General features: G+C 39.7%; 1 protein-coding gene across 1 annotated transcript in view; it reads left to right on the top strand.

Annotated features, from left to right (window-relative positions):
• Trpc4 (transient receptor potential cation channel subfamily C member 4) overlaps window positions 1–20,543 on the top strand; it is a 155,287-nt gene that overhangs the window by 35,776 nt on the left and 98,968 nt on the right. The window contains exon 2 of the mRNA XM_032898421.1: window positions 1,361–1,765. Within this exon, the coding sequence (XP_032754312.1) occupies window positions 1,388–1,765 (378 nt within the window). The 5' untranslated portion in view covers window positions 1,361–1,387. The remainder of the gene's footprint in view (window positions 1–1,360; window positions 1,766–20,543) is intronic.

Here is a 20,543-nt window from a genome sequence, read left to right as displayed (position 1 = left end):
CACGCTAATTTATGCATACATCCATTAGGCTTATAAATACCAATTAACAGCAATAAGTAAGTGGTTTACATGACCTATTTATTTTAATTTAATCTATAGACATTGACACGCATGTTTTCAGAGAACCTTTGAAATAACAGGCATGAGCTGCAGAAAATCTTAGTACAGAATTTATATGTGAAATATTAATTTTCCTGAGACTTTACCACACTAATATTTTTGCTGAAACTTTACTGCTTGCAGTGACTTATTTCATGTGGGATTATTTTAAGTTTATTTTCTCAGCTTCAGCTAATCTTTACTGTGACTTCCAAATTAAAATAAATTTTCCAAGGAAACCTTCCCTACATTGTAGGATGGTCATCTCATAGAGTTGGAAGAAGTGGGGAATATAGTTTCATAGAACATTGTTTCTGTTTTATTTTTTCTAGGTTGAGTTGTATATTCTCATGATAATTAATACCATTAGTATACAGTATTTCTCCCTCATTGAGCTCACTTACAAACAGAAAAACTAAAGTTACATTCATTAAACTCAATATGTTATTTCATTGACATTAATTCCATTAATTGACACTAACTTTAATGTGAATACTTGTTAATATTAAGGACAGACTATATACAAATTAGATATTTTTTCTAGCATGACAGGACTCTACAACTGTGGCATCAGCTTCATAATCAGTAAAACTTACAGTGAATGGTGTATTTGAACATTCCTGATGGGACTGTAAAGGCATGACTTCTAGTTTTTAACATGCTTTCCACATGTGTGTGTATATACACATATATGTGTATCAATGCATTTATATATACAAATATATTTGTACATGTGTATAAATATGTATTTTGCAAATAATTTCTCAAAGTCTCCAGCCAAAGTCTCAGCTAAATGTTACTTTAAATTTTTAAGATAATTTTCTACTCTTAGATTAGATGTTGTTGGGTCTGGAGAGATAGATGGCTCAGTGGTTAAGAGCATTAACTACTCTTACAAAAGGCCTGAGTTCAGTTCCCAGCACCCACTTGGTACCTCAGAACAGTTCGTAACTCCAGTTCCAGAGAATCCAATGCTCTTTTCTGATCTCTGTGAGTACCTGCGCATGTGTGGTGTACACAAACTGTCCCAGGTGCACACATACATGCATATAATTAAATATTTTAAAAAAGAAATATTAACTTCTGTTTTCTAAGCAGCTGAGTAGATATTTACTTTTGCCACCTAAGGAAAAGCATCTTTTACTCATCAATACAGACACTATGGTTGTGGATGATGATTGTGCGTTTGCTAGCATGTGCGATGCCTAATTTAGTAAGCATGCTGGTGCTCACACTTTGCCCTCTCTGTGTGTGCTTCTAGAGATGACGGACTAGCATGGCCTGAAGCATGGCTCAGTTCTATTACAAACGAAATGTCAACGCCCCCTACAGAGACCGCATCCCACTGAGGATTGTCAGAGCAGAATCTGAACTCTCACCATCAGAGAAAGCCTACTTGAATGCCGTGGAAAAGGGGGACTATGCAAGCGTCAAGAAATCTCTGGAGGAAGCTGAGATTTATTTTAAAATCAACATTAACTGCATTGACCCCCTTGGGAGGACTGCTCTTCTCATTGCCATTGAAAATGAGAACCTGGAGCTGATTGAACTGTTGTTGAGTTTTAATGTCTATGTTGGCGATGCGCTCCTTCACGCCATCAGGAAAGAGGTGGTTGGAGCTGTGGAGCTACTGCTGAACCACAAAAAGCCAAGCGGAGAGAAGCAGGTGGGTGCAAGTGTGTTGTTTTTGGTTTATTTTGCCTATTTGTAAACACCCTGAGTGTGTGTGTGTGTGTGTGTGTGTGTGTGTGTGTGTGTGTGTGTGTATGTGTGTGTGTGTGTGTGTGATTTTCCTTCGATTTTTCATTTCATTTCAATATTCTGAACTATCAAACTGTACTTTGTTGGATTATTTTTCTACTTACCCTTCGTGCACATTGTGTGTTGCTGCATCTTCCCATAAGAGCAAATGCCACCATCTAATTTTGATATTGTCTGTTAACACACTCTCAGGGCTTCTTGCAAATTCATACTTAAGGAAGCATAAATGTCTGCTAGAAAGAAGCTCTTCCCTTAGCAGGACTGCAACTTAATTACCAATGGTAGAAGTGTGGCAACACTTGATTGCTATGAAAAAAATAGAAGTTCAGGGAAGAGTGTCTTGCTTTCTCTCTGCGTGTTTACCTCCATAGCAATGGAGCGACTTTCAGCGGGAAGAAGCAAGGCATCCTTTTGTCTGTCTGGATCTTTTGCTTTGACACTGACCTTCCCTATGTTGATCCTGTTTGATCCTGTTTCCCAGACATTGGCCCCTTTCCTTTCTTGCATCAAGAGTAATGGCAGATTAATGACAAAGACACCACAGATGCTACCGTGGCTCCAAAATCCATCTTTCAAACTGGAATTATGGAAGGTTTGTCCATTCTGCTTCTAGCAAATTCTGCCTGTTTGGTAATAGACAGTTTTCTGTGTCTAAAAATGACAACATATGAGGAATCACATATCCACATTGTGATATGGATACCCCATTGCCTTTGCTTCTCTGAAGAACTTTTCTCAAGGTCTTCACAGTTAGTAGGTTGAACACCATGGCTGAGTATCTCTTCCAGTTCTGAGATGCTGTATCTGGTGATTCATTCTCAAATCTCAACCTCACTCACTCCTTCTTCCCTGAATCAAAACTTTGATAAACTAAAGCTCTGAAGCAATTGTACTTCTCTGCTGATTGCTTTTCCAGCCTCGTTGTGCTTCATATACAGTTGTGGACTATCTTCTTACATTGCTAAACGTCGCTGGTAGGATCAAGTTTACGTTGACACTTGGAAACTTGAGAAAACCTAGACTGGGGCATAAAGTTATAGTAGCACCTAAAGACACTTAACTGTTTAACCCCAATGTTCCACCACTAAGAGGCTTCCATCACCCCGATGGAGAAAGGAAGAGTCTGGATTAATGGGTGCAATCTGAGGTTCTTGCTTTCTTAGTGGTTGAGTTCCATCACTGTGACATAGCCTTGAATAGTAATTAGCTTAGGGGAGTAAAGGTAGATTCTCGAGGTTCAGAGATTACAACCTGTGGCTGTTCGGCTTTATGTCATGGGGCCTGTGGTGAGCAGAGCAGCACCGTGGAGAAGATAAGACAGAGAGAATGCTTACCAACACACAAGGGCCAAGAAGCAAAGAGAAAGGACCCGTCAAAAGTATGGTTTCTCCAATATTCTTCCTCCAACTGGGCTCTACTTGCAAGAATTTTTGTCATTTCCTTGTAGGCCACAAATCCAGGCATCCAAAACTAAAATAATGCATTCATGTGGAGAAAACCTCAACCAGGTCCCCAAAAGACTGACCTTCGAACACTGATAGCCTGGGGCCAATGCTTCACGACCAAAGCTTCTAGAGAAAACTGAAGACCCAACAAGCTACCCTTATACACCTTTGTGCCAGTTATTTTAGCCCAAAAGCATCTACATGTTTTACTACCAACACACTATATTGTATGCTCTCTCATAGTTTTGCTTAAGTGGCCATAGGTCAGGTGCTAAGTCTTCCAGGTAGATCACCACAGTTGTCCAAAAGTCTATAGGACAAAATTGGCATTTAATGTATTTTTCATGTGTTACTAAAGAGACTCATCGGTTTGGCTTTCTAGAGAGTTCTTCATTGTCTCTTCAGACACTTCCCAAACTGCAGAAATCTGGTGTCTGGAGAAGGTACCTGCTATTATGAGAGTGTTTGTTGAAAAATGTTCAACTTCTGAGCTAAATCCTCATCTCACAAGTAGGTCCTGGCTCCTTACAGGCACTTGGACCCTGATTATTAATAGAAAGTAGTAAAGGTTTGCGGTCTGCCAAGACTCTGAAACTTCCCAGGCCATGTGCTTCTGGAAGATGTCTCTCGCATGAGGCTGCTGGCCAAGAATCCCTTTTCTGTTTGTGCATTTTAGAATTCTACTTTGGCGAAGGGTATTAAGGGAAAACTGTTCTCTTTGATTCGAACTAGATCATTTTTAAAGAACAATCTGGGCTATCTTAGAGTTCCTGGTCTGCTGCAGAATAAAAATGAGACTTTGGTAGCACGAACACGTAGAGTTCCGTCCATAAAAGTCTATAAAGGATGTGTTGAGAGCTGTGTTAAACCCCATTCGAGTTTGGCTCTCTCTGTGTGATTTCATTAGGCAGCACATCTTTTAGATGCAGACACCATCAGTTGGAATGTCACTTTTCATACATGCTGGAAACAATTGTACTTTTAACTGGACCTTTTATCCTCCTCAAATAAAGTATAAGTTTTTAGGCAATACTTGCAATTATCGAAATAATTTTGTGTTCTGGCATAATCCACAGAATTACAGATGTACAGATACATATTTATCCCCAAATACTGTAAAACACATCAATACAAATGCTGAGGTCATTGGAGCAAGGTATGCAAACAGTAATAATCTACTAGGTTTGATAAATGTAAAATGAAGACCAAGGAAGAGGTTCCGGTATAAAACTATTAAAAACTATTATCAAATCACTAAGATCCTGAGATATGTGTATTATTGACATATTGTTGTTTTGCAAATTCGTCACAGGCTACATATTTTTTCCTCTGGAAAAGATCCAGTGTTTGGTGACATACTCCAATTATGAGCACTGGGAGACTTGAAATGAATTGGTGTACTTCTTAATTACACTCACCAGGGAGTAATTTCTGCTGGTTTAGCCTGGTAGGCCTTGTGCTGGAGCCTGAAGAGAGACAGCAATTCCTATTCTCAAAGGTGTTAAGCTCTAGTTATGAAGAAAGAATGGAAAAAAAATCCACCATGGTCACAATAGAGAAGACGAAAGGAAAAACATATTGTTATCTTTATAAAGTTAAAATAATTGTGTTTCATACAACACACTCTGTTACAGAGTAAAGGACGTAAGAGAGCAGGAGACACGTAAAAGGAACAGATAGTGATTCTTGGTTTAATACCTTGGGAAATTACAAGAGCGCTGGCTAAAATAGACTCTGAGAGAAGGCCTAAGGGACCAGATTGGCTATATTTAGTTGAGAATGGCTATTGATACTTCAGAGTTAATTAGAAATGTAGGGCTAATGGGGTCAGGATGAGTAGATACATGAGAGTAAGGAAATCAAAGTAAGCAAGCACCCAGATAGTTCCTAACAGCTTCTCATAGCTAGGCCTTCGTCGTCTTGAAGTATTTATGGGTTTTTAGCACATCAAGTGACTCTTCTCTAGTTAAGTAAAATATAATCATAAAACTCCTTCTGTATTTAATGTAGGTCTTCATAAATCAGGTTTTAGCATGTCAATGTTTCTGAAAATATTTCTATAATGATGAAAAGAGCAATAGGTCATGTCTTTGGTGTAAAGAGGGCGCAGACAACCCGTGATCCTTGACACTTGTATGAAGGTGGGATATACGTATCCTCACAGGGATGGCTCCTACACTGGTGTCCTCTGTTATGTTTTGTTTTTCCTAAACTCTCTCTAGGCTTCATGGTATCTCTCCTCCCTAGAGACAGTAGCCAAGGATGAGTTCTCAGGCTCACTTTTTAGTCAGTTGATTAGTTACTTGAATTTGAGCTATTTCTAGTTGACATGCCTCCTAGATGTCTTTAGAGGCCAGATCGATTACAGCTGCATTTGCCCCACTAAGTGTTTCTCCAGGGGCAGAACAGGCTTTCCAGGTCTTCATTTGCACGATGCTGCTGCACTTCTGGCCTCCTCAGACTCAGGATGGACCTGACGGGCTGTCAGTCTCCACCTGCGGCTCCTGACACAGCAGCTTTGAAATGACACCCTGCAATTTTTATAGAAATAAGCAAGTTCCCAGAAGAGGCTGGTGCTGGTCTGGACACAACACTAGAGAAGCAGTGACTCAGGAGAGGCTGAAATTCATAGAATACATGCATTTGTCTGTGTCAGGTGTTAAAGTATACGGTGCTAACCTGGTTTTTAGGAGATTCCCATTAATCCCATAAAATCCTCAGAACGCTCTTATTAATTAGTTCAGCAGTGAGATCCTAGAGTATTTCAGTTGAAGACACGTTGATTCTAAAACTTAACTACAAACAGTTCAAGGACTTATGGCAGATCATGAAGGCATCTAATCCAGTACCTTACTTCAAAAAGAAGAAGAGAGAAGGGGGTTCATACAGTGCCTTGGATTTGGCCCGACTGAAGCGTTTGTAGTGCAGAGCTACCTACCAACTTTGATGTAGTCACAGTGCTGACAAGGACGATGCTGTCGCTGGTATTAGCTACAGTGGTTAAGGAGTTTATTTGTTACCTCTTGGAAATGCTACTCCATTCTATGAAGGTGGACACTCGTGTTCCTCCCAATAGGTGAGGAAATGAAAGGCTTCATCTTCAGTGACAAAGCCAGGAATCATCAGTCTTGAAACTTCTGACTCCTTGATACCAACTGCTCACCTAGCTGGCCTGGCTCTAGTTATCCAAAACTTAATTTGGATAGGAGTCATTGGAACTGATAACGGTCCTAATTTATAGTACAGAACAGAGGTATTTTTAAAAAAATGTTCTGGTCCTATATATGTCTGATTGTTCAGTAAATATTAACCATGGCCTCTGTACTCCTTGCCACAGCCATAGCATCTGGACAATGGTCAGTAGAAGCTGTGGAGTTCTGAGAAAGGGCAAGAAGGGACTGACAGAGGATTGTCCTCTGGCTGTCTTCTCTGCTTTTGATTTGAGAATTCTGCATCTCTCTGAGCTGTGGTTCTGTGACCATGTTATCTTAACCCCAACAGCTTTTTAAAGTCCAATGGTGCTTAGATTTTTCATTTTTATAAATTTACACGTGATACCAACAGAATAATGCTAACATCACCGTACCAGACCATTATCTCTGCCTTCCTGCAGATGCATATAGATCCATAGCCCAGGCTGTCTTACAGTGCACCCCTGAATACATATGACTTCTCTGTTCATATTTGAAAATAGGGAACCAGCTCAGGGTGAGCAAAGTTTTCTCTTTTCTTTCCATGCCAGTGCATATGGGGATGGGTTTACAGTCTCAGTAGTCTTTATAATGCAATTCTGTGGCTTTAGAAACATTAACTATTATGGAATCAGAAAAATCAAAGAGCGTGAAATGGAATTCTGGCATTAGCATGTTAATTCAAAAATATGATGTCTCAGAAAAAAATACCAATAACTAGAACTACTTTTCACTGTCTGTGGATATTTAATAAATATATCCTTGGGTACTGGATGTAGACCTGGTCTTTAAACTGATACAATATTTTATGTTGCCTCCATTTGCTTTCTGTTTCAAGAATCAGAAGCTTTGAAAAGTTTTAACTGGGTTTCCTTGACCAGGCTTTAGCAACAGCCGTTTGCCTTCCACAGTCATGATTTTAATGCAGGGATTATTAAGTAATAAGTAGACCAAGATATAACCAGTCTAGCAGTTTAGTTAGAGCACAGATTCATTGGTATAATGAAACCTCTGTGGCTGTCCTCCATTGTTCACCTGATGATGGTGGCTTCCCCTGTTTGTTCTCTTGAAATTCTGCCCTACGTCAAGTCTGAGATATCAACAGTGCACCACAGTATGAATCTGCCTGCTATCAGTAAAGTAAATGAGCCCAAAGGCTCATGAAACCATCATCAACTACCATTAAAGTTCACAGTGGGTAAGAGAATAGAGAAACAAGAAAAATAGGTTATGAGGAGTAGAGATGTTATTTCCCAAGCCAGGCATTGTAGTGGCGTGCGGAGATAATCCTGGCACTTGAGATGCCAAGGCAGGAGGATCACTGTGGGTTCGGGGGTAGCCTGGGCTATAGAGCAAGAGAGACCCTGTATCGAAAAATATACAAGACAGTGCTCTTTCTTGCCACTTCAAAATGTTTATCTCACTTTGAGATCTAGCGGTATCAACAGTCAACGATTCTACTTTATTTAAACTCTGATTTAAAGTGATCAATAAAAATGCTGAACAATATTTTCTTAATGTGCCTCTAGAGTTAAATACCTAACGATCTTCTCCAAATTTGATTTTTTTTTGTTTTATAGTGCAATGCAGTCAATATTAGCAAGTACTGTAAAGATCTGAAGAGAAATTGAATTTTATTATTCCACAGCAGGGAATTTTAGAGCTGTTACCGCACAGGGCACAGGTTGTTTAGTCAGCTGGTGGGTGGCAACCGTGAGAGACGTGAGCAGCCTCAGGTGAAATCGTATGAAAGCATGGCCCCTTGAAACACTGTTAATATGACAAGGTTGCTTTAGCCTGCTAGCTGTTCTTACTCACATGTGAGTACGTGGTCATGTGAAGGCCAGCAGTTGCACGTGATCCCTCAGGGATGTGCTTTCTTGCCCCATCCTGCTAGCACACCGCGATCCAGCTGGCATTAAAGCAAAACGCATCAGATATGTCAGGAGCTCACAGAGTGAAGCATTTGACCCCCTTTTGAAAAACATCAGGTGAAAAGCAAATACATGTTCCAGAAAGAAAAACTCTACAAGTGGAGAGGCACTCCTCTTCCCTAGGGGATTTCCTAGGGACACAGTGTCCATTTCTTGACACAGAAACCAAGTTATCCTTCCGATAGAGGGCGTTAAGACCATGTCCCAACATACATGGGTTGCTAAATACAAGAAACCTTTTGAGATAGAAAGTATCCTATGTAGTAAGCTGCTGGGTTAGATGTGGGTTACTGAGACACTGATGACCATGCCTAACTGTGTATGTAAACCAGAGTCACAGCACACAGGGCTTCGGTGACGGAGCAGGCAGGCTATCCCAGATCCATCACTTCCTGCATCCCACGTTTCAAGTTCTGTGATGAGGGCCCAGCTTACATCTGTTACCTTGCATACTGTATTCCTTCAGTCCTGGATTCCACTTTGTTCACAGAGTATAGTTATGTTGCATTGACAGATGCTCATTTCTAGAAACATTAAACTGTGTTTGAACCTTTTGAAATCACTTTCTCTGTTGGTTCATTTATTCACGTATCAATGAGTATTCACTAGAATTTGTTCACTCCCAAATAATTATTTGGGTTTTACCATGGTCATTGCCTGGGTGTTCTTGGCATTGGCATATTTCTTTCTAGAAAACTGGTATGTATGTTGTGTTCCTTGTTCCATTAGAAGTGCAGAAGAGCAAAACAAACAAACAAGCATGTCTAAGCATTTAGAAGGGAAGAAAAGCCTGGATAGAATTCCTGTCTTCAGCGTCAGAAAAATCACATAGTTATTTGAGCCTTAACTTTCTCACAACAACGAAGAGCTTGACAGTCCTACTGATCAAATCACTGAGAAGATTTGAACGTGAATGTGTGTAGTATTTTACAAGAACGCACGCAGACAGTGGGAGCCCCTTCACTTAGATGCCATTTGCAATTACTTTATACTCACACTCAAAGTACTTTAGACTCACTATACTTAATTTAATTAAAATGTCCATCAAAAGATGCTAATTGTTCCTCAGAACATAGTGTATCAAACACGGCCTCTGATGAATGGCTTTGGGTGAGGTCATGTGTTATTAAAGTTCTCCAACCTATTAAAAGTGTTGTGATTGGGGCTGAAGTGATGACCCAGTGATTAAGAGAGCTGGCTACTCTTATCAGCACTCAAGTTCCACTCCCAACAAGCATACCTGGTGGCTGACCCCTCTAGCTCATGTGTTCCAACACAGTCTTCTAGCTGTCCCAGGCATCAGCATGTATGTGGACAAACATGCATGCAGATACACATAGGAATGCACAAAAATAAAATCATTCTAAAAGTCATAATTAAAATCTACAAATGTATTTCTGTGAGAATTTGCTCCTTGAATTTCTTCACTAATTATAGCATTGAAAAGGAGCCATTGGATGTAACTGAGTGCATTCAACACAAGCAGAGGTAGGAAGGAGAAAAGTCTATACTGTGTCCAGAATGAGCAGCCGCTCACTTGAACAGGCCCTTCCAACTTGCCTCGTGGTCCTTCCCTCTTCATGGGCAAAATGGATGTTACTGCTTTCATATTAGAACCATGGGCAGAGAGGAATTAGACTTGGGCTCACTTTCCTAAGATTGCAGGAACTGTCCTCAGATTCGTTGCCATTTGTCTTTTGTGGATTCAATTTATACATCAGTTAATGTCTTGACGTTTGCATTCCACACCAATATTGTTTGAATCATTTATTAGAAAGGCTGGACAAATCTATCTGATCACAAGCTCTGAGCATGGAGGAGCTTAAGGTTCACCCTCACAAAAGGAGGACACGGATACTGGAGGCTGAGAAAGGTTGCGGGTAGCAAACATATTGCTTGATGTGCAGTCTTTTCTCATTTAATGAGGTGAAGACGGGTGAGTAGCTTTTCCTTTGCCCATCGTCATCCTGTCTCATGTGTAACCTAGTACCAACATTTTTTCTTGGTTTCTGGAATCTCTGAGGTAATGTACAATGGACTTATTTGATGGGTGATTTTTACCCATAGGCAACTTACACAATGCACTAGTAAACTGTAGTTGAGCATAGTGGCATCAAGAATAAGGAAATAAAATAGAAGAAACTGTATTTAGACTTTAAATTCTGAATTTTACTTTCTGTGTATGATTTTTTTCTCATATATATCCATGTGTACCTGGTGTTTGTGGAGGCCAGAAGAGGGTATCAGATTCCCCTACAACTGGAATTCTGGATGATTGTGAGCCCCCATGTGGGTGCTAGGAATTGAACTCGGATCCTCTTCAGAAACAAGATACACTTTCAACTGTTATGCATCCCTTGAGCTTATAACACGTTTTAAAATTATACTGAAGCCTCATAGCAGATCTAGAACGATATGTGACCCTGTGAGCTTGTTACCTTATGAAAATCTCAGAGCAAGCTGTGTGGACAGTTTTGTTTCTGCCATTTGCTAAAGAGAGGCTAACTGGAATAGTTAGCTACACTTATGTGAATGGAGATTATTGTCAGGATTCTTCCAGATATTGCAGCCTGCGGGAACTCAAGTTCCTTGTAGACAAAGGTCTGTATTTTACATGGAAACTCTATGAAGGGAATCACAATGCCTATTGTGATTTCCCAATGGCCCGTATGTTAAAGATTTGGTCCTCTGCCTGTAGAACTATCAGGATGTGGTGGGAACTGTGAGAGTTGAAGCCCAGTAAGAGGTTTTCAGATTTTTGGGAACATGCCCTTCCCCTTCCCCACTCTTGCCAGCTCAATGGGAGATGAATGGCTAACTCCAATCACATGCACATTCCTAGCATGATGTCATGATGTGCCACCTCACAGATCCAAATGACTGCAGCCACTGCCTCTTCCAACTGACAAGCCGAAAGAAACACATTTCTTTACAGTTTGATATGTCAGGCAAGTAAGTATTACAGTAACTGAAAGCCAACACAATGCTTACTCTAATGGTAATGTCTAATACATTCTTGTATTGTCTGGAGAAAATCAAGGAAAAAGCTATATTAGTTCAGAGGTCATTTTTAATTTTTGTAACTGTTTTCAATCCAAGGCATTTCGCTAAATCTACTGACGCAGAGGCCAGCAGAATTTAACTGGCCCCCTTTCCAACTTCCTTAATGGCAGCATTGAATTAAAGGTTCATTTTACCGGCTTTTCTGGGAGCCTTGCAGATTTCATGGAACATTTATCTATGATAGTTCCTATTCAGTAATAGAGTTGAGCCAACTAGGGACAAATGCAGGTGTAATGGGACTTAAGGGAGAAACTCTGGGCTGGAGGTCAGTATTTAAGGTTAGGGATACATACCTTGAAGCTCACAGAGTGAATAGCTATCCTGAAGAGCCAGATGCAGCTTTGATTGCTTTCATGGGTTTTACTAAACTCCTTCTTTGGTCATCTTAGAAGCTGCACCAGCAATCAAGAGCAGGCCACAGCCCGGAAATAAAATCTGTAGCCTGTGGCTCTGAAGAACTGTCCTGAAGTCTGTTCAGCCAGAGGCTCCTAGTCTATCCTAATAACACACTGGGTGCACAGAACTTGCCTGATTTCCTCCTGGATGGTTGCAGGAAGAGATTGGCAGTAATAAGGGAGACGCTGCTGGCACATTGAGAAATTTCTGGGAAGAGGGAGGTGAGAACAGCACATTAGCAGGAGTGTGGGAGATGAATGTCAGGCCAAGCATACATCAGCAATCCGGTGGTAGGTGGGATCTGCCAGGAGTTCGTTCTGAGCTGATCCATGAAGCTGTGACTCTGCAGGGATGGGCACTGCCATCTTGCTGCAGGAGGTTACTCTACGTCCTACACGGGACTTTCTCCTCATTTGTGTTTGAGATGGAGTTAAAGGCACCTGCCCTCCCTTTCCCACTGTCCTTTTCTGTACTTCAAGTGTGTTGATAAAGGTGTAAGCCACTGTGTCGATTTCCCATGCACCTCCTCACATGCACCTTCATAATACAAACAGGAACGACCATATTTCCCTGAAGACCGCAGATGGTTTAGGGGTTGGCAAAAAATCCTACGAGTTGATGCAGTGTGCATGTGACTCCGGATTTTCCCCATTTGCCCCTTAGTCTAAGCCATAGCTGACCAACAGGGCAGGAAACAGTTAAAGGCAGAGCAGTAATCAGGAAAGGTGCTGAATGTTCTGAGTGAGGCTGTGGTTTGGCTCATAAGCAAACTCCAGGGGCAACGTGTGGACAGCTTGGTCCTCAGCCCGTGGCTGTGTTGACAGCTGATGCAATCCTTAGGGAGTTGGAAGGAGGCTACATTACTACAGATACACTAACCCTTTATCGTTACTCTGTTTCTAGGGTTCCATGAGACGAACATCTTGGCTTATTTAGAATAAAATCATAAGATAGAAAATATTTGAAACAGAAAATTTATAGAGTATTTGACAAAATTGACTAAAGTGATCTTGTTTAGCACCGAGTGGCAAGTATCAGAACACATTGGCTAATTACACACTTTCTATCAGAAAACACTCCATGAACATGGGGAAAGAAACATCCTTTATGCACGTGCACACAGAGATATTTTTTATAGTGTGTTGACTTGTGGTCTTCCCGTATATAATCAAGAATGGTATAGTGAGTCATATGGGAGTTTTTAATCATTGTATGAACTTACACACTGAATTCCTTAGTTGCTGCATATTTTTATTTCCACCAGTAGGTAATTCTTGTTCCTCATCCCTAACGCCTTCATCAGCATTTTTAATCATTTTTTTCATTGATGAGACTGAAGCTCAGAGCAGTCTTTGAATTTACCCAATGACTAAGTGTGTTGAGCACATCTTCAAGTATTTGTTTGTTTGTTTATTTATTTATTGCCCATTTATATTTCTTGTACTCGAAAACTGCCAGTACATTCATTGGTGCATTAGTTGACTGGATGATTTGATTTTTGCCATTTAACTTTTACAGGTCTTTGTATATCCTAGATATGAATCCCCTGTCTGATATGTAGTTGATAAAGATGATTTTTCTAGTTCTCCGTTCACTTTTCACTGAAATAATTGTGTCCTTTGCTGACAAGCTTTTTAATTTGTTGTGAACACATTATGACATACATAAGTTATATATTATAAATACATATATTATCATATATTATAGACTTGCATGCAGCCACAAGGAACAGCAAAATAAAGATATTAATGGAACATAGAAACAACTGAAACGATTGTTTACTAAAAAGAAAGGAAGAGAGGGAGAGAGAGAGAGAGAGAGAGAGAGAGAGAGAGAGAGAGAGAGAGGGAAAGAAAGAAGTCAGTTCTTGGGATGGGATTCTGGTCTGTGCTGTTGGCGTCTGCATCCAACAGCCTTGCGTGCGCTTGTATCTCACATTGCTTCCCCTTAGAAGTTTCTTAGTTTCAGATCTCATGCTGAGGTTCTTGACTCCAGAACCATTTATGCTTTTGACAAATTTGTCAAAAATTAGGGAGGTCTAACCATCTAGCTTGATTTCTGTGTGCTCCCTGCTTGGCCTGTGTGTATTTTGTGCCATATTGTGCTGTTTCCATGGCACTGTGATGTAAGTTCCTACCAAGTACTGTGATATCCCCAGCATTGCACTCATGCAGATGTCGCTTCCACTATCTGGTGTTTGTGCTGCTTTCATTGTAACTGTAATTGTTGATTCTGTTCTGTGATGAGTAGAATCAGGATTCTGATTATGGTTATATTGTCTGTAGATTAACTTCCTGAATAGAACCATTTTCACAGTATCTATTTGGTCAATCCATGACTTTGATTGTCCTTCATATATTCTAGTACCTTCTTTAATTTTTTTTGTCTTACATGTCTATTCCTAGGTTCTTTTTTAAAAAAAAAAAACTCTGAATGGAAGTTTCCTTTTCATTTATTTCATTATTTTATTATTTGAATTTATTATTCCCACATGGAAAAGCCACTGATTTTATAAGCTGATCTTGCATCCTCCTACTCTATTGAGCGGTTGATTGGGTGTGAGAGTGTTCTGGTAGAATCTTTAGGTTCACGAGTGTACAGAGTCATGTCTACACATAAGAAATTGACTTCCTCCTTTCCCCTGTCTAATTCACTTTGTTCTATTCTATTGTTGCCATAGCTAAGGATGTGGACACTGTACTGAATAAGAATGTAGAGAGTTGCTGCTCTTTTCTCATACCAGGATCTAGAGGCCACACTTTTCATTTTTTAACAGTTTAGAATAATGATTGGCAGTAGCTTTGGCATCAATAGCTTTTATTATGTTTAGATTTTTGTTTTTGTTTTCTATTCCTAGTTTTTTTTTCTTGTTTTTTTTTTTGGAATTTTTATCATTTAGGGGCATTGAATTTTGTTGTGTCTTTTCTGGACTGATAAAAATGATTGTTGACTGCTGTCCTTAACTCTGTTTTTTGTCTTGAATTAGACTTGTTGATTTGGCTACAGTGAGCAAATTTTGTGTTCCTGAATACAAGTTAGTTACGGTTGGTGATGGTGTGTGATCTCCTCAATGTGTTCAAGTTTTGAAAAATTCTGTTGTGAAAATTTGCATCTATATTCACCAAGGAAATTCACCTGTAGTTTTCTTTGTTTGGCATCTTCCATTCGTGGCCTGAGGATGATGCCAGCTTTGTAGAGTGGAGTTGGGACACTTTCTGTTTTATGGGACAGCATGAGGAGCACTGTTGTTAGCTCTTTACATGTGTGAAACAATTCAATATCGAATCTGTCTGGTCTCAAGTGTTTCTTCATAGGAAAGACATTTACCACTGCTTTAGTCTTTCTCGCTTTTACGTCATTTGTATATTCATGATTTAATGTTCTTAGGTCACATGTGTCTGTGAAAGTACCGCCCTATTGCCTAAATTTTCCACTGGCTCCAGAGAAGAATATATCTTCTTTTTGTTGGATACGATATTCTATAGATATCTGTTGAATTCATTTGATCTATAGTGTTGTGTAACTCCGACATTTATTGGTCTATGTTTTCTTTTACATTATCTATTGAAAGAGGAGGGCAGAGTACTGAAATCACGCATTCCTCTTGTATGAGGATGTATTCAAAATTTTATGTCCGTTTTTGTTTATGAAATCTGAAAGATTAATGTTTGGTGCTTATATTTTTACAATTGCTATATCTTCCTGGTGAAGTACTCCTCTTACTACTACATAGTGGCCTCTGCTGTCTCCTGAGAGTAACTTTGACTTTAAGTTTACAGTACCAACTATTAGACTAGCTGGAGTGGAATACATTTGGTTTCTGTTCATTTCAAAGACTGGCATCTGTTCTTTGACTTTCAATCTAAGAATGTCTTTACCAGTGGGTACATTTCTTGCATGTTGAGGCACTTAAATTCATTATTGACACATATTTATCAATTCTTGTTGGTTTTGGGGGTGTGGCTTAGACTACCGTTCTTCACTTTCTTTCCTGTTACTATGAGACTTGGCTTGTTAGAGCTATGGATCACTTCTTTGCTGTCCTCTCATTTGTTCTAGATTTTTCTTTCCTGTGCTCTTGTGATTGGCACTCTTTTACTATCCTCTGTATATTATATTCAAGTCTTTTCAGCATGCTGTTTTGTGGTCATGTGCTTCCCTTGAATTCCTAGTCAGTTTAAGAAAGATGCCTCTGTTGGATATCCCCATCATGCCTTGCTGTAGTTGTATGTCACCTTTTTCATGGTGCTAAAAGGAATGGTAGGCCCTTAGCAGGTGGGGTCAGTGCAAGGTGCCATGTCATGGGTAGTACATCATAAGATTAGCAAGCCTCCATGACCACCATGATGTGCTCCACGGATCCAATCATTCAGGAAATCTGCCTCAGACCAAATCCTCTCATCTTGAGCCCAAATCAACCGTTTGTCTTTTTAAGCTGCTTATCACAAGTACTTGATACAGTAACGGATGGTTGACTAACACTCCTTTTGTAATATTATCTGGAAAAATTCCAGTCTCTGCCTCCTCTGTCTTATAACCAGAAATCCAGAGAGGCTGAAGAAAGGCATGCAGCCATCTGGACTAGTTTCGTTCTGAAGGTATGCTGATTCATTTCGACATGTGACTCCCACTCTGCCTTCTTTCCCCAGACATGTCCACAGGACATGTTTCCCAATCCCTGAAGTAGTACCTTTTTTTTTCTTGTACTAATAGATTTGATCATAAGGGAAAGTCCACAGGTTCATCCTGCAGTACCTCTCTCAAGATCCTGCATTCCACACTGTGCAATCAACCTCTTCACTGTCTGTGTTCTCTGTACCCTTTATAGCTCCTGGCTCATCTTCTCAAACTCTAAAATTTGAAATGTCAGAGAGTTCAAATCTCTAACTACTATTTTCTTCCTGCACTCACTTCTCACTTATAAAATGACATTCAGGCTCATGGCTTTAAATACTGCTTGTATGCTGATAACTGTCAAATATTGAGGTCCACGTTCCTAATGTAATTTCAAGTTCAACCTTAAAAGAGTGTATCTTGAACCCTGTCATGTCTGAGAATGTTCTCAAGAAGTTGCCCCTTGCTCTGCTCAGGTCTCAGTGTTCAGTCACCTTTGACCTCTCTGTGTAGGATTTCATCTTAGGTCTATAATATTCCACTAACAAACCCCAATGGCTTCAATACCTACCCAGTATTATCTACCTGGATGACTGCCATTTTCTTCCTTAGTATAGCCTTCGTCCAATTAGTTCGTCCTCAATGCACGTGCCAGTGTGGTTCTGCACAAAATGTCCCAATACCCTTCATTTCTCTATGACGTAACAGCCACAGTGAAAATGAATCAAATTGCATGGGTATCATCTCCTACTTTTATCTATATTGCCACCTACACTCTTCCACAACCAACTGTCCTGCTCTTCAATTGCCCATAGCTCCAGGCATGCCCAGTGCAGTCTTTATGCCCATGAGTCACACAGGTGTCACTCAACCCTCACAAAACTCACTGTTCTAGCCTCATTTTCCTTTGCCCACAGAGAGCTTTAATCCGATCTCTGCTCCGTGCTTCCTTTCTTCTTACTCCACTGTGGTTTTCTTGGAGAACTCTATAGTTCTTCCATTTTTAATGTATCCATTATCTTGTTTACTCAGGGGCTGTGTCTTTATTATTTCTCTGAATGAAGACAAAGACATTATCTGCTGTGCACACTGCATCCTGGAAGTTGGCAGGATGAGTGGCAGGAGCTCCAGCTGCACCAAGAAGCTATTGAATGCTGGAAACATGGATTTTCATGTTTACTACCCACAATTCATGCCAGCAGAACAGCTAGCACTGTGCAGAGAACAGAGGGGACATTGAGTTTATTGATTCTCAGCAGGAACACAGCTAAAGAGTGGAATGGATGCATGCCACCTGGGGAGACTAAGAGAGGGCTACCATAGAGATGACAGTGGTGGGGAAGATGTCAATCACAGTTATGATACCAGATTATGCTTTGTGACGTGTCACATATAGAATGCCTTTATGTCTAACTTTGATTGATTTTACTCCTTAAGAGAATCTCAAGTCAAGATTATATTCATCTTTCTTTTTCTGGTGAGAAAAACTGAAGAATAGGTTGTGTCCTTCAGTAGCATCCTGAATACTGCAATTACTGGAACAATACCTATGCTCACACCTGAGTATCCCAAGAAAACTGTCATGAATGCCCAGGTACCAGGGAGTTCCAAAAGGGAAATGGCAAAACATGGTCAAGATAAATGGAAACTCAAATAATGTGCCAGAGTTAGCGTATGACTGATAATTCCTAGGAAATTATATTTAAACTCTGCTGGTTAACATCTTCTAAAGGTGATTTAATAGGTTTTTCTTCACTGTAACTTAGAGTATCTACAAATATAAAGAATATTCAGTGATCGCCGATTGGAACATGTACATAGCAGTTCATAGCAAAGATCTTCACTCACTGGGTCAATAGCTTAAAGTTCTAGTAACAGAAATCCTTCTAAACCCTGACACGCATGCTTATGAAACTGCCCGCCAGGAAATGGCTGTTCTACCTTGCAGATGAATCAAGTACTATAATTGGGACTGTGTTTATGTGAGGAGAAGCAAATGAATCTGGAGAAACTGAACAAGACAGTTCTCTGCTCTTTCTCCAAACAGCCCCAGGGTTGTCATACACACCGCCCTCTGTTTGGTGATTTATAGAGATCAACTGAGTTTCACCTTTCAACTCTACCACAATCCTGTGGGAATAAACTTTGATATATGTTTCTCTGAATCTTGATCGATAGTGAGAAAGATCTGAAATACGTTAGAGAATGGGAGAGCAGAAATAGAAAGGTATTAATTGGCCTTGCCATTTTCATGTAGCTAAAAGTGATTGAGGCAGAACTTAATGGGGATCATCCTATCTTGGTGCCTGAGCAATTCTCAGACCAGCATGTTTGCCAGAAGATAACATACTCTCAAGGCTAGAGAGATGGCTCATAGGCTAAGAGTGTTTCCAAGAGATCTGAGTTTGGGTCTCAGCATCAATGCCTAGCACGTGTGTGTGAATAAAATAATAAAGGTTCAAACATAAGTGTATAGTCTATTGAATAATCTAAAGTCAGGGTGAATGGATTTATAACCATGGACATGGTACATAAATAATTTCACTAAGACTTGCCATTTGTATAAAACAGAACACTTACCTAAGAAATAATAATAATCCTGAAACTTGGCCAAGGTTAATCCCAAGTTCTCAGTACAGGCTGTAGAGCATGGTGTTTCATACATGTTAGCTATTATAGCATTATCACCAAGCTCCAGGCACATCTACATGATATCAGTCAACTAACCGAGATGGTTTTGTCCATAATTAGATTTTTTTACATAGGGAGGAAGGATAACAAATAAAATTTTATACCTACCTAGTGCAGATACATTTTATTTACAATTTTTATGTGTATAAATGTTTTGTCTGTATATGCCTGCACTCATGTACATTCAGGGCACACAAAGGCTAGAAGAGGGTGTCAGAATCCCTAGGACTGGGGTTACAGATGGCTTTGGGCTACTACATGGATGCTGAGAGTTAAACCCTGGGTCCTCTGCAAGAACAGTAAGTACTCTTAACCTCTGAGCCATCTCTTTATTCCCAGTAGAAACATTATTTAAGGAACTTTTGATGTGTGCTTTGTTGAATGTGGATGTAGAACCTGGGGTTAAGTCAGGTCATTGTGTGGAGAAGTATGGAGACATATTGTCGCCGTGCCTGCTTGTGTGAAGTGTTTTTGGAAGTAAAAAGTGTGGGTCTCAGAATTCACAAAAGCAGCAGGTACCCTCCCTCCTACAAGGCTACAGGAACTACCAGTCCATCACTGTTGTAACCTGTCTCCATGGTGTTTCAAATTGGGCAAAACGGTAGGAGCATGATACATTTTGCTATTGTTTTAATTTTCCTTTGTGTGACTGTCAATGAGAAATATCCTGGCATTTTGTTTTTAGTGCTTTGATTTTTCTCCTGTAAGGAAGATGTTTAGAGGCATCGATGTGTCTCTTTCCTGGCACAGAAGTTTCTTTTCCAGTCCTTGCTGTTCTGAGTAGTGGGAACAGTAAGTGTCTTCCCTATGTTCCATATGTCCCTTACTGTGGTTTATCAGTTCTTTCTCTGACTTCATACTTGGTATTTTTCAACATTTCATGCAAGGACTGAATAATAAAATATTCAGGTTTCAATTCCATGTTTACATTTTTGCTGAGAGAGTTCTCCTTAACCCCAGGGCCACATAACTATTTATTTTTCTCTATAATAATGTTGCCTTTTGTTTTTAATATTTAAATATTTACTTCATATTAAATTTACTGTTCTAAACTGAGTGAGAGGAATAATTTTGTTTGGGTGGAAAATTGCTTAAGTGTCATTTAATAAATGTTCTGCTTATCCACAGGATTACAGACTCCACCACTCGCATGCAGAGGTGTAACATATAATCCTCAGGGATCATTCTGGAAAAATAGCTGTTCAGACAATTGATATTTTTGCTATATTCTTGAAGCACAGTCTGTACAATAATTTATAGTTACTCTTATATAATTCCTCCATATTAATTAATGATTATTATTTCATCAACTTCAATATTAAAAGATTCCAACAAAATGCTAGAAATAT

This window comes from Rattus rattus, chromosome 3 (genome assembly GCF_011064425.1).
Source record: "Rattus rattus isolate New Zealand chromosome 3, Rrattus_CSIRO_v1, whole genome shotgun sequence".
Lineage (NCBI taxonomy): Eukaryota > Metazoa > Chordata > Mammalia > Rodentia > Muridae > Rattus > Rattus rattus.
Note: the sequence above shows the minus strand (reverse complement) of the source record. Positions and strands in the feature narration are given on the sequence as shown.